The sequence below is a fragment of the Anomaloglossus baeobatrachus genome, chromosome 3, assembly GCF_048569485.1.
Source record: "Anomaloglossus baeobatrachus isolate aAnoBae1 chromosome 3, aAnoBae1.hap1, whole genome shotgun sequence".
NCBI lineage: Eukaryota > Metazoa > Chordata > Amphibia > Anura > Aromobatidae > Anomaloglossus > Anomaloglossus baeobatrachus.
Genome location: NC_134355.1, coordinates 694,380,919 through 694,404,674, shown reverse-complemented (window position 1 = coordinate 694,404,674; position 23,756 = coordinate 694,380,919). Strand labels below are relative to the sequence as shown.

General features: G+C 47.1%; 1 protein-coding gene across 1 annotated transcript in view; it reads right to left on the bottom strand.

Annotated features, from left to right (window-relative positions):
- The window catches only part of LOC142297087 (DNA (cytosine-5)-methyltransferase 3A-like), a 271,093-nt gene that overhangs the window by 108,301 nt on the left and 139,036 nt on the right, over positions 1–23,756 (bottom strand). Inside the window, 3 exon segments of the mRNA XM_075341333.1 lie at positions 414–560; positions 811–857; positions 1,142–1,466. Coding sequence (XP_075197448.1) covers positions 414–560; positions 811–857; positions 1,142–1,466 — 519 coding nt within the window.

The window sequence follows — 23,756 nt, the reverse complement described above, 5'->3', positions numbered from 1 at the left end:
GCAGTGCATTCTGGGAGAGACGTGCCACCACAGCAGTGCATTCTGGGAAAGACGAGCTACCACAGCAGTGCATTCTGGGAGAGATGCGCTACTAGAGCAGTGCATTCTGGGAGAGACGCGCTACCACAGCAGTGCATTCTGGGAGAGATGTGCTACCACAGCAGTGCATTCTGGGTGAGATGTGCTACCACAGCAGTGCATTCTGGGAGAGACGTGCCACCACAGCAGTGCATTCTGGGAAAGACGAGCTACCACAGCAGTGCATTCTGGGAGAGACGTGCCCCCTCTGGAGGGTCTGTAGAGGCGTCGGAGCTGCCCTCACTGGGAGCAATAACCAGACCTGACGGTAATGGAGGCTGAGCCTCAGCGGGTGGGGGTGGGGTGGGGGTGGACCCCCGGGGCGGTGTCCCTACCTCTTTCTTCCAGCGGGCCAGCCACTCATCGCGCTTCCTCTTGCTGATGTAATATGGGTCCCCAGCCTGGAACGGCAGCCGCGGCATTGGCCTCTGACGCAGACCCGACTCCCAGCCCAGCCCTCCGCGCAGCCGGCGGCGGTAACCCTGCTCAAGAAAAAACACCACCTGAGTTACAGGGTCCACAGGGCCCCTGGGATTCACAGCACACCCGCTCCTCCCCTCTGTCACTCTACCAGTGTGTGTGCGCTTCGTGCTGCACTACGCAGAATACAATGAAGCAACATGGTTACTACTGTCTCCATGACGACTAGTGCTGCACCCCGCCCTCTTTTCATCGTGTGACCATTAGGCCCCACCCATGCGGAACTGAAGCACAGATAATGAGGCCCCTCACCTCTGATGTGGGGGAGTCGGGGTCCTCGTCTTCTTTCTCTTCATTATCTGAAAGGACAGGTTGGAAATCAGTAGATGACACACTGCTGCCCTCAGACGCTCCACCATGCTTTACACTGCAGCTCTGCTCCAGCTATGGCCACAGAAGAGGATCAGGTGACTGGGGGAGGAGCCTCAATAAGGGGGACTGGCTTTAATCCATTTCCCACCCCCGCTTGCTTCCAGTGAGTGGAAACCTCCTCTTTTATGCTAGGATCAGGGGGTCTGGTACAGTTGTGCCTCTGAGCGGCCGCTCCTCCGGCCCCCACTTGCTGCAGTAGGGGGGCACTTACCTTTTTCGGAGCTGTCGTCTTGGCTCCTCCCCACTCTCTTCCTATTGGCTGTGCACTCGTCCATGTCCTGAGGGTCGCTCTCCCCGCTCAGCGAGCAGCGGCCGTTCTCCAGCATGGCCTCCGCGTACGCCCCCTCCTCCTCATCCTCCTCTTCGGGGTGGACCTTCTTGTCTTTAGGGCTGGGCTCAGGACTGGGTCTCACCCCTGCGGGCGTCTTGGGCGACTCCACTTCTCCGTTGGGCACAGGATCGGGGCGGCTGGTTTTTGGGGACATGTGGCACTTAGGGACTGAGGCAATGTCTTTGGATGCACTGACTGTTTCCACCTGTGAAGAGAAAGCGAAGAAGATCAGACACCGATCCCCACAGGGGGCGCCCTCCCCAATATCACACCCTGGAAGGCGTCCCACGTACAGGCCACAACCACCTGCTGTACGAGGGGCCTCAACAACACAACATACAACATAGCTCATCCTCCAGTCACTATTCTGCTATTTCATCATATCTCATCATCCAGTCACCTCTAGAGCTGCACTCACTATTCTGCTGTTACATCAGGTCTTATCCTGCAGTCATCACCAGAGCTGCAATCACTATTCTGCTATTTCATCATATCTCATTATCCAGTCCCCTTCTGTACGAGGGTCCTCAACAATACAACATACATCATATCTCCAGAGCTGCAATCACTATTCTGCTATTACATCATGTCTTATCCTCCAGTCACCTCCAGAGCTGAACTCACTATTCTGCTGTTACATCATGTTTCATCCTCCAGTCACCTCCAGAGCTGCAGTCACTATTCTGCTATTTCATCATATCTCATTATCCAGTCACCTCTAGAGCTGCACTCCCTATTCTGCTGTTACATCATGTCTTATCCTCCAGTAACCTCCAGAGCTGCACTCACTATTCTGCTGTTACATCATGTCTTATCCTCCAGTAACCTCCAGAGCTGCACTCACTATTCTGCTGTTACATCATGGCTTATCCTCCAGTCACGTCCAGAGCTGCACTCACTATTCTGCTGTTACATCATGTCTCATTATCCAGTCACCTCCAGAGCTGCACTCACTATTCTGCTGTTACATGATGTCTTATCCTCCAGTCACCTCCAGAGCTGCACTCACTATTCTGCTGTTACATCATGTCTTATCCTCCAGTCACCTCCAGAGCTGCACTCACTATTCTGCTGTTCCATCGACTCTTATCCTCCAGAGCTGCACTCACTATTCTTCAATAATATCATATCTCATCCTCCATTCACCTCCAGAGCTGCAATCACTATTCTGCTGTTACATCATGTCTTATCCTCCATTCACCTCCAGAGCTGCACTCACTATTCTGCTGTTACATTGTGTCTTAGCCTCCAGAGCTGCACTCACTATTCTCCTGGTTCAAGATGAGCTGCTCTGCATGCTGGGAGTTGTAGTTCACACCAGGCAGTATACTGTGCCAAGCATAGAAATCATTGCTCGCATGAACGCATTAATGTGAGATATATACAGTACCGACCAAAAGTTTGGACACACCTTCTCATTCAAAGCGTTTTCTTTATTTTCATGACTGAAAATTTGTGGATTCACATTGAAGGCATCAAAACTATGAATTACCACACGTGGAATGAAATACTTAACAACAAAGTGTGAAACAACTGAAAATATGTCTTATATTCTAGGTCCAGCTCACCCCAAACCATCTCGATTGGGTTCAGGTCTGGTGACTGTGGAGGCCAGGTCATCTGGAAGGAGAGTGATGGGGTAGGTCTCCACAGTCACCAGACCTGAACCCAATCGAGATGGTTTGGGGTGAGCTGGACCTAGAGTATAAGACATATTTTCACACTTTTTTGTTAAGTATTTCATTCCACATGTGGTCATTCATAGTTTTGATGCCTTCAATGTGAATCCACAAATTTTCATGAAAATAAAGAAAACTCTTTGAATGAGAAGGTGTGTCCAAACTTTTGGTCTGTACTGTGTATACAAATACAATAAAGCCGCCCCTCTCTGTGACGCTTCTCCGGGGTTATTTATTAGGGAGGGCGGCAGCAGCGAGGTCTCCAGGAGCCGACAGAGGGCAACAATTAATACCCAAGATACAGACAGGAAAACCCAGAAATGCCCAAGGTCAGCGGAGCATCACCAGCAATACCGCCATCACAAGCACAAGACACCGCCAACAGGCGCCTACACGAGAGAGACATCACCAATGCCGGAAAGCTGCGATAAAGCCACAACACTACAGTAATGGGAAGACAGAACACCAGAGACCTAATGCCAGAACCACAGAAGGGCACTACAACATCAGGGCAGTATTATACAGGGCTGTGGAGTCGGAGGCGGTATAAAATGCTGAGGAACAAGCAGATATTACAACAGAAGGACAGCAAAATGATCCTTTAGGATGAGATGATCTTGTTTCCTATTCATCACATGCGCTGTGTTGTGCACACGCTGCAGCCGGCAATAACAGATAGTCTGCAAAAGGGACATGCTGGAAATCTGATTGGAAAAGTGAGGAAATTGGTTATTGCCGCCAGAACCCCTGAAATTGATTCCATCTTGGAACCGATGTGCTGGGAAAGGGGCAATTGTTGATCAAGCCACTCGGAGGAGCAGCACTTATTTAATGACTGAGTGATTGCTTGAACTGTATAATGTACAGTTTATACATCTGACTATAATCGTCACTATGTGCAAGTGACAATAGCGCCTAAATGGAAGCGGGTCAGAAGTTTGGTACACACAATATATGATACTTAGGGTTGGATGAGACGGGACAGTGCCGGCGGCTACCAGCCGAGATTTAGAGTTGGAGGCCAATCCTTCGTAATGACACTATGACTGATTTATAGGGTGCGCTATAGGGGATTAGTCTGCTATGACAAGCCGGCCTCGTAAAATACAGGCCTTCTTCTGGAATTTGTATGTTTAGACCCTCTAGAATTAACTCTTTCCTCACTGAGGCAAAGTGAGACGCAATTCATTGCAGAAATGAGCGGACATTATTGGCTACATGATGGATTCCTGAAGCAACGAGACTCGGACCCGCATTCTCCACCAAATGTGAGACCTGGAGAGACTCGTGGTGATGTCCAGCAGATTCTCACCTTCTCATGGCTATGGAGGCCACTGTGCTCCAGTCTGGACTCAATGAATGGGGCGAGTTGTAATTTACCATTGCTCCACATAAAAAGCAGCGCCAGAGATGTGGGATTTCACCGATCTCTGACCGGGTCACCGAAGCCTTGGCCGAGAAGCCCATTGGCCGTTTCGCATTTTATGTGATATCAGAAGCCTGAAGCACGCCAGCTTTTTTCTTTTTTAGGTGTGAACGGTTACGGAAGTGATAGATGTCTGCAGATGTCGGGCTCCTCTATCTGGGGATCTATCTCCATGTCATGTGGATATTCGATCAGTCATCCCCCACTCCCCTCGCTGTAGGCGAAGCTTTGATGTGAAACCTGGGAAGGCGGGAATATTACATACGACCTGTCATCAGCACAACCATCGCAGGAGAAGAGAAGGGGGGGTAACGTCAGGACAAGCCGTGCCACAAAAATCCGGAGAAAGACAGGTGGGGAGAGACAGGAGGCAGCCCCGCGGACAGGGTGGGGAGAGAGAGGAGGCAGCCCCGCAGACAGGGTGGGGAGAGACAGGAGGCAGCCCCGCGGACAGGGTGGGGAGGACACAGGAGGCAGCCCCGTGGACAGGGTGCGGAGGACACAGGAGGCAGCCCCGCGGACAGGGTGGGGAGAGACAGGAGGCAGCCCCGTGGACAAGGTGGGGAGAGACAGGAGGCAGCCCCGCGGACAGGATGGGGAGGACACAGGAGGCAGCCCCGCGGACAGGGTGGGGAGGACACAGGAGGCAGCCCCGCGGACAGGGTGGGGAGGACACAGGAGGCAGCCCTGTGGACAAGGTGGGGAGAGACAGGAGGCAGCCCCGGGGACAAGGTGGGGAGAGACAGGAGGCAGCCCCGCGGACAGGGTGGGGAGGACACAGGAGGCAGCCCCGCAGACAGGGTGGGGAGGACACAGGAGGCAGCCCCGCAGACAGGGTGGGGAGGACACAGGAGGCAGCCCCGCGGACAGGGTGGGGAGGACACAGGAGGCAGCCCCGCGGACAGGGTGGGGAGGACACAGGAGGCAGCCCCGTGGACAGGGTGCGGAGGACACAGGAGGCAGCCCCGCGGACAGGGTGGGGAGAGACAGGAGGCAGCCCCGTGGACAAGGTGGGGAGAGACAGGAGGCAGCCCCGCGGACAGGATGGGGAGGACACAGGAGGCAGCCCCGCGGACAGGGTGGGGAGGACACAGGAGGCAGCCCCGCGGACAGGGTGGGGAGGACACAGGAGGCAGCCCTGTGGACAAGGTGGGGAGAGACAGGAGGCAGCCCCGGGGACAAGGTGGGGAGAGACAGGAGGCAGCCCCGCGGACAGGGTGGGGAGGACACAGGAGGCAGCCCCGCGAACAGGTTGGGGAGAGACAGGAGGCAGCCCCGCGGACAGGGTGGGGAGGACACAGGAGGCAGTCCCGCGGACAAGGTGGGAGAGACAGGAGGCAGCCCCGCGGACAGGGTGGGGAGGACACAGGAGGTGGCCCCGCGGACAGGGTGGGGAGGACACAGGAGGCAGCCCCGTGGACAGGGTGGGGAGAGACAGAAGGCAGCCCCGCGGACAAGGTGGGGAGAGATAGGAGGCAGCCCTGTCGACAGGGTGGGGAGGACACAGGAGGTGGCCCCGCGGACAGGGTGGGGAGAACACAGGAGGCAGCCCCACGGACAGGATGGGGAGGACACAGGAGGCAGCCCCACGGACAGGATGGGGAGGACACAGGAGGCAGCCCCGCGGACAGGATGGGGAGGACACAGGAGGCAGCCCCACGGACAGGATGGGGAGGACACAGGAGGCAGCCCTGCGGACAGGATGGGGAGGACACAGGAGGCAGCCCCACGGACAGGATGGGGAGGACACAGGAGGCAGCCCCACGGACAGGGTGGGGAGGACACAGGAGGCAGCCCCGCGGACAGGGTGGGGAGGACACAGGAGGCAGCCCCACGGACAGGGTGGGGAGGACACAGGAGGCAGCCCCGCGGACAGGGTGGGGAGGACACAGGAGGGATACAATACAGCAAAAATGTCCCAACATTAATATCACTACATTCTGATCAAAAACGAGAGGACGGGAAACGGATAGTGATGAGCGGACTTGCAGATAACCGGGACCGGCTGATCCGGACTATGGGGTCCAGAATCCGGCAATTAAAAATGGTGATAGAAGAGATAGAGGGACAGGAGAAAGTGCGCTGTACTTACCGAGGCTCCGGCGCGGCTGTAACTGCTTCCAGGCCCATTCACTTTCGGTACCGTGCATTAGGCTCATCACATATGCACTGCTTTCCCCGCCCACCGGCGCCTGTGATTGGTTGCAGTCAGACGCGCCCCCACCCTGAGTGACACCGTGTCTGACGCTTCCCATCACAGAAGCCATGTGCATCTATTGTTGTATAAAAATAAATATTTGGCTTAGGTCCCCCCATATCGTGATGAAGCCCCCAGCCACAGACTGCAGCCCCCAGCCCTGCGCTTATCTTGGTTGTATATCAAAATAGGAGGAACCGCATGCAGTTTTGTTTTTTTTTTAATTATTTAAAAAAAATTATAAAAAAATGTTGTGTGGTCCCCCCAATTTTGATACCCAGCCATGATAAAGCCTGAAAGCCGGGAGCTGGTATTCTAAGGCTGGGGGCGACAAATACGTATTGGCTGCCCCCCCAACCTAAAAATAGCAGCCACCAGCCGCCCGGAATTGTCGCATTTATTAGATGTGACAAGCCCAGCGCTATACTCGCCTCTTGAAACATTTTCCTGAAATCTGGTCAATCTGCCGCTATAGGAGACGCAGTGACATCTGGCCAATCTGCTCTTATAGGAGACGCAGTGACATTTGGCCAATCTGCTCTTATAGGAGACGCAGTGACATCTGGCCAATCTGCCGCTATAGGAGACGCAGTGACATCTGGCCAATCTGCTCTTATAGGAGACGGAGTGACATCTGGCCAATCTGCCGCTATAGGAGACGCAGCAACATCTGGCCAATCTGCTCTTATAGGAGACGGAGTGACATCTGGCCAATCTGCTGCTATAGGAGACGCAGTGACATCTGGCCAATCTGCTGCTATAGGAGACGCAGTGACCTCTGGCCAATCTGCCGCTATAGGAGACGCAGTGACATCTGGCCAATCTGCTGCTATAGGAGACACAGTGACATCTGGCCAATCTGCTGCTATAGGAGACACAGTGATATCTGGCCAATCTGCAGCTATAGGAGACGCAGTGACATCTGGCCAATCTGCTGCTATAGGAGACGCAGTGACATCTGGCCAATCTGCTGCTATAGGAGACGCAGTGACATCTGGCCAATCTGCTGCTATAGGAGACGCAGTGACATCTGGCCAATCTGCTGCTATAGGAGACACAGTGACATCTGGCCAATCTGCTGCTATAGGAGACGCAGTGACATCTGGACAATCTGCTGCTATAGGAGACACAGTGATATCTGGCCAATCTGCTGCTATAGGAGACACAGTGATATCTGGCCAATCTGCTGCTATAGGAGACGCAGTGACATCTGGCCAATCTGCTGCTATAGGAGACGGAGTGACATCTGGCCAATCTGCTGCTATAGGAGACGCAGTGACATCTGGCCAATCTGCTGCTATAGGAGACGCAGTGACATCTGGCCAATCTGCTGCTATAGGAGACGCAGTGACATCTGGCCAATCTGCTGCTATAGGAGACGCAGTGACATCTGGCCAATCTGCTGCTATAGGAGACGCAGTGACATCTGGACAATCTGCTGCTATAGGAGACACAGTGATATCTGGCCAATCTGCTGCTATAGGAGACGCAGTGACATCTGGTCAATCTGCTGCTATAGGAGACGCAGTGATATCTGGCCAATCTGCCGCTATAGGAGACGAAGTGACATCTGGCCAATCTGCCGCTATAGGAGACGCAGTGACATCTGGCCAATCTGCTGCTATAGGAGACGCAGTGATATCTGGTCAATCTGCTGCTATAGGAGACGCAGTGATATCTGGCCAATCTGCTGCTATAGGAGACGCAGTGACATCTGGTCAATCTGCTGCTATAGGAGACGCAGTGACATCTGGCCAATCTGCCGCTATAGGAGACGCAGTGACATCTGGCCAATCTGCTGCTATAGGAGACGCAGTGACATCTGGTCAATCTGCTGCTATAGGAGACGCAGTGACATCTGGCCAATCTGCTGCTATAGGAGACGCAGTGACATCTGGCCAATCTGCTGCTATAGGAGACGCAGTGACATCTGGCCAATCTGGTGCTATAGGAGACGCAGTGACATCTGGCCAATCTGCTGCTATAGGTGACGCAGTGACATCTGGACAATCTGCTGCTATAGGAGACGCAGTGACATCTGGCCACTCTGCTGCTATAGGAGACGCAGTGACATCTGGACAATCTGCTGCTATAGGAGACGCAGTGACATCTGGCCAATCTGCTCTTATAGGAGACGCAGTGACATCTGGCCAATCTGCTGCTATAGGAGACGCAGTGACATCTGGCCAATCTGCTGCTATAGGAGACGCAGTGACATCTGGTCAATCTGCTGCTATAGGAGACGCAGTGACATCTGGCCAATCTGCTGCTATAGGAGACGCAGTGACATCTGGACAATCTGCTGCTATAGGAGACGCAGTGACATCTGGCCAATCTGCCGCTATAGGAGACGCAGTGACATCTGGACAATCTGCTGCTATAGGAGACGCAGTGACATCTGGCCAATCTGACGCTATAGGAGACGCAGTGACATCTGGCCAATCTGCCACTATAGGAGACGCAGTGACATCTGGCCAATCTGCTGCTACAGGAGACGGAGTGACATCTTTTTCCTTGCGGCGACGCTTTGCTGCTCCATGTCATCCGAATACTTGTGAAAGTTAAACTCCTCATCTGATGAGGATGAAGATACGGCAGCAGTAGCACTGTCAGGCCCCAAGTCCTCTCGCACCTGGCAGTCCTGTAGCTGCTCATCCTAACTGCTACCTCAGTCAGACCTTTTCTTCCTTTAGTAAGCTGTTGATCATCAAGCAGTATACGATGACTTGGGTCCACATAAACAGCGGCCAGAAGAATTTTACTTTCCAATAGCTGTGTCTCTCTCCGTGTCATTGAAGCAGAAATGCCATCTGCGATTAAACCTCCTCTTTGGGACGGGCAAAATAGCAAGTTCTTCCACTCCCTTATCAAAATGCCAGGAGTTAAATCCTCAACTTGTAATTTTTTGGTAAATGGGTGATTAAGCAATTCCTTCAATTCAGCCACCTGTGTCCATTAACCTTCATTTAGGGTTACTTGAGGGTTCACCATATCTATAAGAAATGGTTTTAGTTCAAGCAATCGCTCAATCATTAAATAAGTGCTGCCCCTCCGAGTGGCTTGATCAACAATTGCCCCTTTCCCAGCACGTCTCTTCAAGATGGAAATCAAATTTAGGGGTTCTGGCGGCAATAACCAATTTCCTCACTTTTCCAATCAGATTTCCAGCATGTCCCTCTTGCAGGTTATCTCTTATTGCCAGCTGCAGCGTGTGCACAACACAGCGCATGTGATGAATAGGAAAGTGTTCTGAAGCCGCTTCAACAAGATCCTCTAATCCTAAAGTATCATTTTGCTGTTCTTCTGCTGTAATATCTGTGTGTTCCTCAGTTACATGAGCAGCGCTGTGGCTCCATCTCACACATACTGAAGCCGAAATCTTCTTCTACATGTTGTTCATTCCTCTCATTCATCAGTGTACTTACCTCATGTTTGAAGCATTGTCCATTACAATGGCAAGACGACCACAATGTCTCTTAGACCACTACCCATCAATAAATTCTGCCTTGATGACAGTTGTGAGCTGTCATTAACCCCTTATTACCCCGATTGCCACCACACCCGGGCAATCGGAAAAAGCCGGGTGAAGCGCCAGGATTGACGCAACTAATGAAAACCCTGGGCAGCTGCAGGCCGCTATTTTTAGGCTGGGGGGCAGCCCAATAAACATGGGTCTCCCCAACTTGGAAATACCAGCCCCCGGCTGTCGGGCTTTATATTGGCTGGGTATCAAAATTGGGGGAACCACATGCCGTATATTAAAATGTATTTAAATAATTTAAAAAAACGTATGCGGTTCCTCTTAATTTGATACACATCCAAGATAACCGCGCGGCTTGAGGGTATAGCTGGGGGCTGGAGGGTATAGCTGGAGGGTATAGCTGGGGGCTGGAGGGTATAGCTGGGGGCTGGAGGGTATAGCTGGGGGCTGGAGGGTATAGCTGGGGGCTGGAGGGTATAGCTGGGGGCTGGAGGGTATAGCTGGGGGCTGGAGGGTATAGCTGGTGGCTTTATCTGTGCGAGGTATAATAATATGAGGAACTCAAGACCAATTGTTTTAATTACTCATTGATTTATACAGCACGATACGAGCAGCGTACAGCCGCGCAGGAGCAGCAAACAGCCGCCCAGGAGCAGCGTACAGCCGCGCACGAGCAGCGTACAGCCGCCCAGGAGCAGCGTACAGCTGCCCAGGAGCAGCGTACAGCCGCCCAGAAGCAGCGTACAGCCGCCCAGGAGCAGCGTACAGCCGCACAGGAGCGGCGTACAGCCGCACAGGAGCAGCGTAAAGCCGCCCAGGAGCAGCGTACAGCCGCACAGGAGCAGCGTACAGCCTCACGGAACTGCGCTTTTACAGTCCGGGTCCGCCCATCACTACAAATGAATGAAACCTTGGAACCAGAAGATGGACAGATGAGGAAGACGCTGAAAACCCAAAGAACAACGAGGACAAGAAAGGAGGAGGCAACCACAGAAAACTCACAGAGAACCAGACCGTGACATCACCCGTCACCGCAACACAACACGCCACAACCATGAGAGCAAGAAAAACTCATCACAAATACAGGCCAAATACAGAAATGACCTCAGACTGTAATATACTGCAGAGCTGCACTCACTATTCTGCTGGTGCAGTCACTGTGTACATACATTACTGATCCTGAGTTGCCTCCTGTATTATCCTCCAGAGCTGCACTCAGTATTCTGCTGGGGCAGTCACTGTGTACATACATTACTGATCCTGAGTTGCCTCCTGTATTATCCTCCAGAGCTGCACTCAGTATTCTGCTGGGGCAGTCACTGTGTACATACATTACTGATCCTGAGTTGCCTCCTGTATTATCCTCCAGAGCTGCACTCACTATTCTGCTGGTGCAGTCACTATGTACATATATTACTGATCCTGCGTTACCTCCTTTATTATACTCCAGAGCTACACTCACTATTCTGCTGGTGCAGTCACTGTGTACATACATTACATTACTGATCCTGAGTTACCTCCTGTATTATACTCCAGAGCTGCACTCACTATTCTGCTGGTGCAGTCACTGTGTACATACATTACATTACTGATCCTGAGTTACCTCCTGTATTATACTCCAGAGCTGCACTCACTATTCTGCTGGTGCAGTCACTGTGTACATACATTACATTACTGATCCTGAGTTACCTCCTGTATTATACTCCAGAGCTGAACTCACTATTCTGCTGGTGTAGTCACTGTGTACATACATTACATTACTGATCCTGAGTTACCTCCTGTATTATACTCCAGAGCTGAACTCACTATTCTGCTGGTGCAGTCACTGTGTACATACATTACATTACTGATCCTGAGTTACCTCCTGTATTATACTCCAGAGCTGAACTCACTATTCTGCTGGTGCAGTCACTGTGTACATACATTACGTTACTGATCCTGAGTTACCTCCTGTATTATACTCCAGAGCTGAACTCCCTATTCTGCTGGTGCAGTCACTGTGTACATACATTACATTACTGATCCTGAGTTACCTCCTGTATTATACTCCAGAGCTGAACTCACTATTCTGCTGGTGTAGTCACTGTGTACATACATACATTACTGATCCTGAGTTACCTCCTGTATTATACTCCAGAGCTGCACTCACTATTCTGCTGGTGCAGTCACTGTGTACATACATTACATTACTGATCCTGAGTTACCTCCTGTATTATACTCCAGAGCTGCACTCACTATTCTGCTGGTGCAGTCACTGTATACATACATTACATTACTGATCCTGAGTTACCTCCTGTATTATTCTCCAGAGCTGCACTCCCTATTCTGCTGGTGCAGTCACTGTATACATACATTACATTACTGATCCTGAGTTACCTCCTGTATTATACTCCAGAGCTGCACTCCCTATTCTGCTGGTGCAGTCACTGTGTACATACATTACTGATCCTGAGTTACCTCCTGTATTATACTCCAGAGCTGCACTCACTATTCTGCTGGTGCAGTCACTGTGTGCATACATTACATTACTGATCCTGAGTTACCTCCTATATTATACTCCAGAGCTGCACTCACTATTCTGCTGGTGCAGTCACTGTGTACATACATTACTGATCCTGAGTTACCTCCTGTATTATACTCCAGAGCTGCACTCACTATTCTGCTGGTGCAGTCACTGTGTACATACATTACATTACTGATCCTGAGTTACCTCCTGTATTATACTCCAGAGCTGCACTCACTATTCTGCTGGTGCAGTCACTGTGTACATACATTACTGATCCTGAGTTACCTCCTGTATTATACTCCAGAGCTGCACTCACTATTCTGCTGGTGCAGTCACTGTGTGCATACATTACATTACTGATCCTGAGTTACCTCCTATATTATACTCCAGAGCTGCACTCACTATTCTGCTGGTGCAGTCACTGTGTACATACATTACTGATCCCGAGTTACCTCCTGTATTATACTGCAGAGCTGCACTCACTATTCTGCTGGTGCAGTCACTGTGTACATACATTACATTACTGATCCTGAGTTACCTCCTGTATTATACTCCAGAGCTGCACTCACTATTCTGCTGGTGCAGTCACTGTGTACATACATTACATTACTGATCCTGAGTTACCTCCTGTATTATACTCCAGAGCTGCACTCACTATTCTGCTGCTGCAGTCACTGTGTACATACATTACATTACTGATCCTGAGTTACCTCCTGTATTATACTCCAGAGCTGCACTCACTATTCTGCTGGTGCAGTCACTGTGTCCATATATTACATTACTGATCCTGAGTTACCTCCTGTATTATACTCCTGAGCTGCACTCACTATTCTGCTGGTGCAGTCACTGTGTCCATATATTACATTACTGATCCTGAGTTACCTCCTGTATTATACTCCAGAGCTGCGGTCACTATTCTGCTGGGGCAGTCACTGTGTACATACATTACTGATCCTGAGTTACCTCCTGTATTATATTCCAGAGCTGCACTCACTATTCTGCTGGTGCAGTCACTGTGTACATACATTACATTACTGATCCTGAGTTACCTCCTGTATTATACTCCAGAGCTGCACTCACTATTCTGCTGGTGCAGTCACTGTGTACATACATTACATTACTGATCCTGAGTTACCTCCTGTATTATACTCCAGAGCTGCACTCACTATTCTGCTGGTGCAGTCACTGTGTACATACATTACATTACTGATCCGGAGTTACATCCTGTATTATACTCCAGAGCTGCACTCACTATTCTGCTGGTGCAGTCACTGTGTACATACATTACATTACTGATCCTGAGTTACCTCCTGTATTATACTCCAAAGCTGCACTCACTATTCTGCTGGTGCAGTCACTGTGTACATACATTACATTACTGATCCTGAGTTACCTCCTGTATTATATTCCAGAGCTGCACTCGCTATTCTGCTGGTGCAGTCACTGTGTACATACATTACATTACTGATCCTGAGTTACCTCCTGTATTATACTCCAGAGCTGCACTCACTATTCTGCTGGTGCAGTCACTGTGTACATACATTAATAATTTTTCAAGGCCCTGTAGATAGAAACACACTATACATTATACACACAGTACAGGTAATGACTGGCGCTCACCAGGCTTCTAGACGGCATCTTGCGTGGAGCCGGCGTGGAACGAGCACGTGCCTCAGTGTCCTCCGCTCAACTCCACCTCTCACTGTCTACATCCCCGTCACTGCACAAAACCTCCACCACTTCCCCCCGCCCAACACAGTCCCCCATCTACAGCCGCAACCTCTACAAGAGCCTGCACCTACACAAAGCAACGGCAGAGACGTGCACTATAATATATAATATATATATATATATATATATATATATAAAAATATAAAATAGTGCCTCCATATATAAGAATATAACTACTATAATACTGCCCCCTATATACAAGAATATAACTACTATAATACTACCCCCTATATACAAGAATATAACTACTATAATACTGCCCTTATGTACAAGAATATAACTGCTATAATACTGCCCCTATGTACAAGAATATAACTACTATAATACTGCTCCTATGTACAAGAATATAACTACTATAATACTGCTCCTATGTACAAGAATATAACTACTATAATACTGCCCCCTATGTACAAGAATATAACTACTATAATACTGCCCTCTATGTACAAGAATATAACTACTATAATACTGCCCCTATGTACAAGAATATAACTACTATAATACTGCCCCTATGTGCAAGAATATAACTACTATAATACTGCCCCTATGTACAAGAATATAACTACTATAATACTGCCCCTATGTACAAGAATATAACTACTATAATACTGCCCCCTATGTACAAGAATATAACTACTATAATACTGCTCCTATGTACAAGAATATAACTACTATAATACTGCCCCTATGTACAAGAATATAACTACTATAATACTGCTCCTATGTACAAGAATATAACTACTATAATACTGCCCCTATGTACAAGAATATAACTACTATAATACTGCCCCCTATGTACAAGAATATAACTACTATAATACTGCTCCTATATACAAGAATATAACTACTATAATACTGCCCCTATGTACAAGAATATAACTACTATAATACTGCCTCTATATACAAGAATATAACTACTATAATACTGCACTCTATGCACAAGAACATACCTACTATAATACTGCTCCTATATACAAGAATATAACTACTATAATACTGCCCCCTATGTACAAGAATATAACTACTATAATACTGCCCCTATGTGCAAGAATATAACTACTATAATACTGCCCCTATGTACAAGAATATAACTGCTATAATACTGCACCTATATACAAGAATATAACTACTATAATACTGTCCCTATGTACAAGAATATAACTACTATAATACTGCCCCTATGTACAAGAATATAACTGCTATAATACTGCCCCCTATGTACAAGAATATAACTGCTATAATACTGCCCCCTATGTACAAGAATATAACTACTATAATACTGCCCCTATGTACAAGAATATAACTACTATAATACTGCTCCTATGTGCAAGAATATAACTACTATAATACTGCCTCTATGTACAAGAATATAACTACTATAATACTGCCCCCTATGTACAAGAATATAACTGCTATAATACTGCCCCTATGTACAAGAATATAACTACTATAATACTGCTCCTATATACAAGAATATAACTACTATAATACTGCTCCTATGTACAAGAATATAACTACTATAATACTGCTCCCTATGTACAAGAATATAACTACTATAATACTGCTCCTATGTACAAGAATATAACTACTATAATACTGCTCCTATGTACAAGAATATAACTACTATAATACTGCTCCTATATACAAGAATATAACTACTATAATACTGCACCTATATACAAGAATATAACTACTATAACACTGCCCCTATATACAAGAATATAACTACTATAATACTGCCCCTATATACAAGAATATAACTACTATAATACTGCTCCTATGTACAAGAATATAACTACTATAATACTGCTCCTATGTACAAGAATATAACTACTATAATACTGCTCCTATGTACAAGAATATAACTACTATAATACTGCTCCTATATACAAGAATATAACTACTATAATACTGCCCCTATATACAAGAATATAACTACTATAACACTGCCCCTATATACAAGAATATAACTACTATAATACTGCCCCCTATGTACAAGAATATAACTACTATAATACTGCCCCCTATGTACAAGAATATAACTGCTATAATACTGCCCCCTATGTACAAGAATATAACTACTATAATGCTGCCCCTATGTACAAGAATATAACTGCTATAATACTGCCCCCTATGTACAAGAATATAACTACTATAATACTGCCCCTATGTACAAGAATATCACTACTATAATACTGCCTCCTATGTACAAGAATATAACTACTATAATACTGCTCCTATGTACAAGAATATAACTACTATAATACTGCTCCTATGTACAAGAATATAACTACTATAATACTGCTCCTATGTACAAGAATATAACTACTATAATACTGCTCCTATATACAAGAATATAACTACTATAATACTGCACCTATATACAAGAATATAACTACTATAACACTGCCCCTATATACAAGAATATAACTACTATAATACTGCCCCTATATACAAGAATATAACTACTATAATACTGCTCCTATGTACAAGAATATAACTACTATAATACTGCTCCTATGTACAAGAATATAACTACTATAATACTGCCCCTATATACAAGAATATAACTACTATAATACTGCTCCTATGTACAAGAATATAACTACTATAATACTGCTCCTATGTACAAGAATATAACTACTATAATACTGCTCCTATATACAAGAATATAACTACTATAATACTGCCCCTATATACAAGAATATAACTACTATAACACTGCCCCTATATACAAGAATATAACTACTATAATACTGCCCCCTATATACAAGAATATAACTACTATAATACTGCCCCTATATACAAGAATATATCTACTATAATACTGCCCCTATATACAAGAATATAACTACTATAACACTGCCCCTATATACAAGAATATAACTACTATAATACTGCCCCCTATGTACAAGAATATAACTGCTATAATACTGCCCCCTATGTACAAGAATATAACTACTATAACACTGCCCCTATATACAAGAATATAACTACTATAATACTGCCCCTATATACAAGAATATAACTGCTATAATACTGTCCCTATGTACAAGAATATAACTACTATAACACTGCCCCTATGTACAAGAATATAACTACTATAATACTGCTCCTATGTACAAGAATATAACTACTATAATACTGCCCCTATATACAAGAATATAACTGCTATAATACTGTCCCTATGTACAAGAATATAACTACTATAACACTGCCCCTATATACAAGAATATAACTACTATAATACTGCTCCTATGTACAAGAATATAACTACTATAACACTGCCCCTATATACAAGAATATAACTACTATAATACTGCCCCTATATACAAGAATATATCTACTATAACACTGCCCCTATATACAAGAATATAACTACTATAATACTGCCCCCTATGTACAAGAATATAACTGCTATAATACTGCCCCCTATGTACAAGAATATAACTACTATAATACTGCCCCTATATACAAGAATATAACTACTATAATACTGCCCCTATATACAAGAATATAACTACTATAATACTGCTCCTATGTACAAGAATATAACTACTATAATACTGCCCCTATGTACAGGAATATAACTACTATAATACTGCCCCTATGTACAAGAATATAACTACTATAATACTGCTCCCTATATACAAGAATATAACTACTATAATACTGCCCCTATGTACAAGAATATAACTACTATAATACTGCCTCTATGTACAAGAATATAACTACTATAATACTGCCCCTATATACAAGAATATAACTACTATAATACTGCTCCTATGTACAAGAATATAACTACTATAATACTGCCCCTATATACAAGAATATAACTACTATAATACTGCCCCTATGTACAAGAATATAACTACTATAATACTGCACCTATATACAAGAATATAACTACTATAATACTGCCCCTATATACAAGAATATAACTACTATAATACTGCCCCTATGTACAAGAATATAACTACTATAATACTGCTCCTATGTACAAGAATATAACTGCTATAATATTGCCCCTATATACAAGAATATAACTACTATAACACTGCCCCTATATACAAGAATATAACTACTATAATACTGCCCCTATATACAAGAATATAACTGCTATAATACTGCCCCTATATACAAGAATATAACTACTATAATACTGCCTTCTATGTACAAAAATATAACTACTATAATACTGCCCCTATGTACAAGAATATAACTACTATAATACTGCACCTATATACAAGAATATAACTACTATAATACTGCCCCTATATACAAGAATATAACTACTATAATACTGCTCCTATGTACAAGAATATAACTGCTATAATATTGCCCCTATATACAAGAATATAACTACTATAATACTGCCCCTATATACAAGAATATAACTGCTATAATACTGCCCCTATATACAAGAATATAACTACTATAACACTGCCCCTATGTACAAGAATATAACTACTATAATACTGCCCCCTATGTACAAGAATATAACTACTATAACACTGCCCCTATATACAAGAATATAACTACTATAATACTGCTCCCATATATTAGAATGTATAATAACTCTGGTTTCTCTGCACAGAATATGTGGTGACAGTATAGTGCACAGTATGGCGGTGTGTTGCTGTGTAGCGCTTCTCAGTACAGGGCTGACGCTTGTATGTGGCGGTAGAGCACGGTGCAGACATGGAGGCCGCACAGGGAAGTGTGTGGAGCAGAGATAAGTGGTCGGAGCCTCTGTGGTCGGGCAGTGGTAGTGGGCAGCAGTCTGCATCCTGCTCTGGAGGAAAGTAAACAGCAGCCGAGACGTGAACCGGACTGCGGAAATAACAGACGTATATCATCCACCAGAGCATCGCTCCCAAACACGGGTCATGTGACCAATTGTACCGCTACCAGTATCCCATCAAATGGGATTAGATACACAGCTCAGCAGACAGTATCACACAGGAGAGGATTAGATACACAGCTCAGCAGACAGTATCACACAGGAGAGGATTAGATACACGGCTCAGCAGACAGTATCACACAGGAAAGGATTAGATACACGGCTCAGCAGACAGTATCACACAGGAGAGGATTAGATACACAGCTCAGCAGACAGTATCACACAGGATAGAATTATATACACAGCTCAGCAGACAGTATCACACAGGAGAGGATTAGATACACAGCTCAGCAGACAGTATCACACAGGAAAGGATTAGATACAGCTCAGCAGACAGTATCACACAGGAGAGGATTAGATACACAGCTCAGCAGACAGTATCACACAGGAGAGGATTAGATACACAGCCCAGCAGACAGTATCACACAGGAGAGGATTAGATACACGGCTCAGCAGACAGTATCACACAGGAAAGGATTAGATACACGGCTCAGCAGACAGTATCACACAGGAGAGGATTAGATACACAGCTCAGCAGACAGTATCACACAGGATAGAATTATATACACAGCTCAGCAGACAGTATCACACAGGAGAGGATTAGATACACAGCTCAGCAGACAGTATCACACAGGAAAGGATTAGATACAGCTCAGCAGACAGTATCACACAGGAGAGGATTAGATACACAGCTCAGCAGACAGTATCACACAGGAGAGGATTAGATACACAGCCCAGCAGACAGTATCACACAGGAGAGGATTAGATACACGGCTCAGCAGACAGTATCACAGGAAAGGATTAGATACACGGCTCAGCAGACAGTATCACACAGGAGAGGATTAGATACACGGCTCAGCAGACAGTATCACACAGGAGAGGATTAGATACACAGCTCAGCAGACAGTATCACACAGGAAAGGATTAGATACAGCTCAGCAGACAGTATCACACAGGAGAGGATTAGATACACAGCTCAGCAGACAGTATCACACAGGAAAGGATTAGATACAGCTCAGCAGACAGTATCACACAGGAGAGGATTAGATACACGGCTCAGCAGACAGTATCACACAGGAGAGGATTAGATACACAGCTCAGCAGACAGTATCACACAGGAGAGGATTAGATACACAGCTCAGCAGACAGTATCACACAGGAGAGGATTAGATACACAGCTCAGCAAACAGTATCACACAGGAGAGGATTAGATACACAGCTCAGCAGACAGTATCACACAGGAGAGGATTAGATACACAGCTCAGCAGACAGTATCACACAGGAGAGGATTAGATACACAGCTCAGCAGACAGTATCACACAGGAAAGGATTAGATACAGCTCAGCAGACAGTATCACACAGGAGAGGATTAGATACACAGCTCAGCAGACAGTATCACACAGGAGAGGATTAGATACACAGCCCAGCAGACAGTATCACACAGGAGAGGATTAGATACACGGCTCAGCAGACAGTATCACACAGGAGAGGATTAGATACACAGCTCAGCAGACAGTATCACACAGGAGAGGATTAGATACACAGCTCAGCAGACAGTATCACACAGGAGAGGATTAGATACACAGCTCAGCAAACAGTATCACACAGGAGAGGATTAGATACACAGCTCAGCAGACAGTATCACACAGGAGAGAATTAGATACACAGCTCAGCAGACAGTATCACACAGGATAGGATTAGATACACAGCTCAGCAGACAGTATCACACAGGAGGGGATTAGATACACGGTCTGGGTACGCTTTAATCGCAGACACTTTCTGGGTTGGGGATCTGACGTCGGGTCTTGTACTCAGGCTGCTGTCAAGAGTGCAGCTCTGGGGGTCACATGGCCCCGGTCACTGGCTGGGGTACTATGCAGAGCTTTCTGGGACTTGTGATACGTCTCGGCTATAGTTCTCTATCTGTATCGTCCAATAATCTTTCTATCCTGCCCGTGTGAAGACAGCGGCCTCTGCTGAGATGCGGAGGATGTATCACACTGCACTACATTACCCACAATGCAATACCCCGAGCAAGACCGGAAGCTGACACCTGGAGAGGTAGGAGTGCAGCTCTGGAGGAGACTGCAGTCACTTTGCTTACACTTCTGCACAGTGCGGAGGATCTTCTGCTATCTTCTCTCTCCTGAGGTCAGCGCTGGGAAGACGGGAAATAAAACCTGCGACTCCGACTCCACGGACAGTGTAATGCGCATATTAAGGGAAAATGTCACTGACATCTGCCAATCTGCCGCTATAGGAGACGCAGCAACATCTGGCCAATCTGCCGCTATAGGAGACGCAGTGACATCTGGCCAATCTGCCGCTATAGGAGACGCAGTGACATCTGGCCAATCTGCTGCTATAGGAGACGCAGTGACATCTGGCCAATCTGCTGCTATAGGAGACGCAGCAACATCTGGCCAATCTGCCGCTATAGGAGACGCAGTGACATCTGGCCAATCTGCCGCTATAGGAGACGCAGCAACATCTGGCCAATCTGCCGCTATAGGAGACGCAGTGACATCTGGCCAATCTGCTGCTATAGGAGACGCAGTGACATCTGGCCAATCTGCTGCTATAGGAGACGCAGTGACATCTGGCCAATCTGCTGCTATAGGAGACGCAGTGACATCTGGCCAATCTGCTGCTATAGGAGACGCAGCAACATCTGGCCAATCTGCCGCTATAGGAGACGCAGTGACATCTGGCCAATCTGCCGCTATAGGAGACGCAGCAACATCTGGCCAATCTGCCGCTATAGGAGACGCAGTGACATCTGGCCAATCTGCTGCTATAGGAGACGCAGTGACATCTGGCCAATCTGCCGCTATAGGAGACGCAGCAACATCTGGCCAATCTGCCGCTATAGGAGACGCAGTGACATCTGGCCAATCTGCTGCTATAGGAGACGCAGTGACATCTGGCCAATCTGCTGCTATAGGAGACGCAGTGACATCTGGCCAATCTGCTGCTATAGGAGACGCAGTGACATCTGGCCAATCTGCCGCTATAGGAGACGCAGTGACATCTGGCCAATCTGCTGCTATAGGAGACGCAGTGACATCTGGCCAATCTGCTGCTATAGGAGACGCAGTGACATCTGCCAATCTGCCGCTATAGGAGACGCAGTGACATCTGGCCAATCTGCTGCTATAGGAGACGCAGTGACATCTGGCCAATCTGCTGCTATAGGAGACGCAGTGACATCTGGCCAATCTGCTGCTATAGGAGACGCAGTGACATCTGGCCAATCTGCTGCTATAGGAGACGCAGTCACATCTGGCCAATCTGCTGCTATAGGAGACGCAGTGACATCTGGCCAATCTCCCGCTATAGGAGACGCAGTGACATCTGGCCAATCTGCTGCTATAGGAGACGCAGTGACATCTGGCCAATCTGCTGCTATAGGAGACGCAGTGACATCTGGCCAATCTGCTGCTATAGGAGACGCAGTCACATCTGGCCAATCTGCTGCTATAGGAGACGGAGTGACATCTGGCCAATCTGCCGCTATAGGAGATGCAGTGACATCTGGCCAATCTGCTGCTATAGGAGACGCAGTGACATCTGGCCAATCTGCCGCTATAGGAGACGGAGTGACATCTGCCAATCTGCCGCTATAGGAGACGCAGCAACATCTGGCCAATCTGCCGCTATAGGAGACGCAGTGACATCTGGCCAATCTGCTGCTATAGGAGACGCAGTGACATCTGGCCAATCTGCCGCTATAGGAGACGCAGCAACATCTGGCCAATCTGCCGCTATAGGAGACGCAGTGACATCTGGCCAATCTGCTGCTATAGGAGACGCAGTGACATCTGGCCAATCTGCTGCTATAGGAGACGCAGTGACATCTGGCCAATCTGCTGCTATAGGAGACGCAGTGACATCTGGCCAATCTGCCGCTATAGGAGACGCAGTGACATCTGGCCAATCTGCTGCTATAGGAGACGCAGTGACATCTGGCCAATCTGCTGCTATAGGAGACGCAGTGACATCTGCCAATCTGCCGCTATAGGAGACGCAGTGACATCTGGCCAATCTGCTGCTATAGGAGACGCAGTGACATCTGGCCAATCTGCTGCTATAGGAGACGCAGTGACATCTGGCCAATCTGCTGCTATAGGAGACGCAGTGACATCTGGCCAATCTGCTGCTATAGGAGACGCAGTCACATCTGGCCAATCTGCTGCTATAGGAGACGCAGTGACATCTGGCCAATCTCCCGCTATAGGAGACGCAGTGACATCTGGCCAATCTGCTGCTATAGGAGACGGAGTGACATCTGGCCAATCTGCCGCTATAGGAGATGCAGTGACATCTGGCCAATCTGCTGCTATAGGAGACGCAGTGACATCTGGCCAATCTGCCGCTATAGGAGACGGAGTGACATCTGCCAATCTGCCGCTATAGGAGACGGAGTGACATCTGGCCAATCTGCCGCTATAGGAGACACAGTGATATCTGGCCAATCTGCCGCTATAGGAGACGCAGTGACATCTGGCCAATCTGCCGCTATAGGAGACGGAGTGACATCTGCCAATCTGCCGCTATAGGAGACGAAGTGAC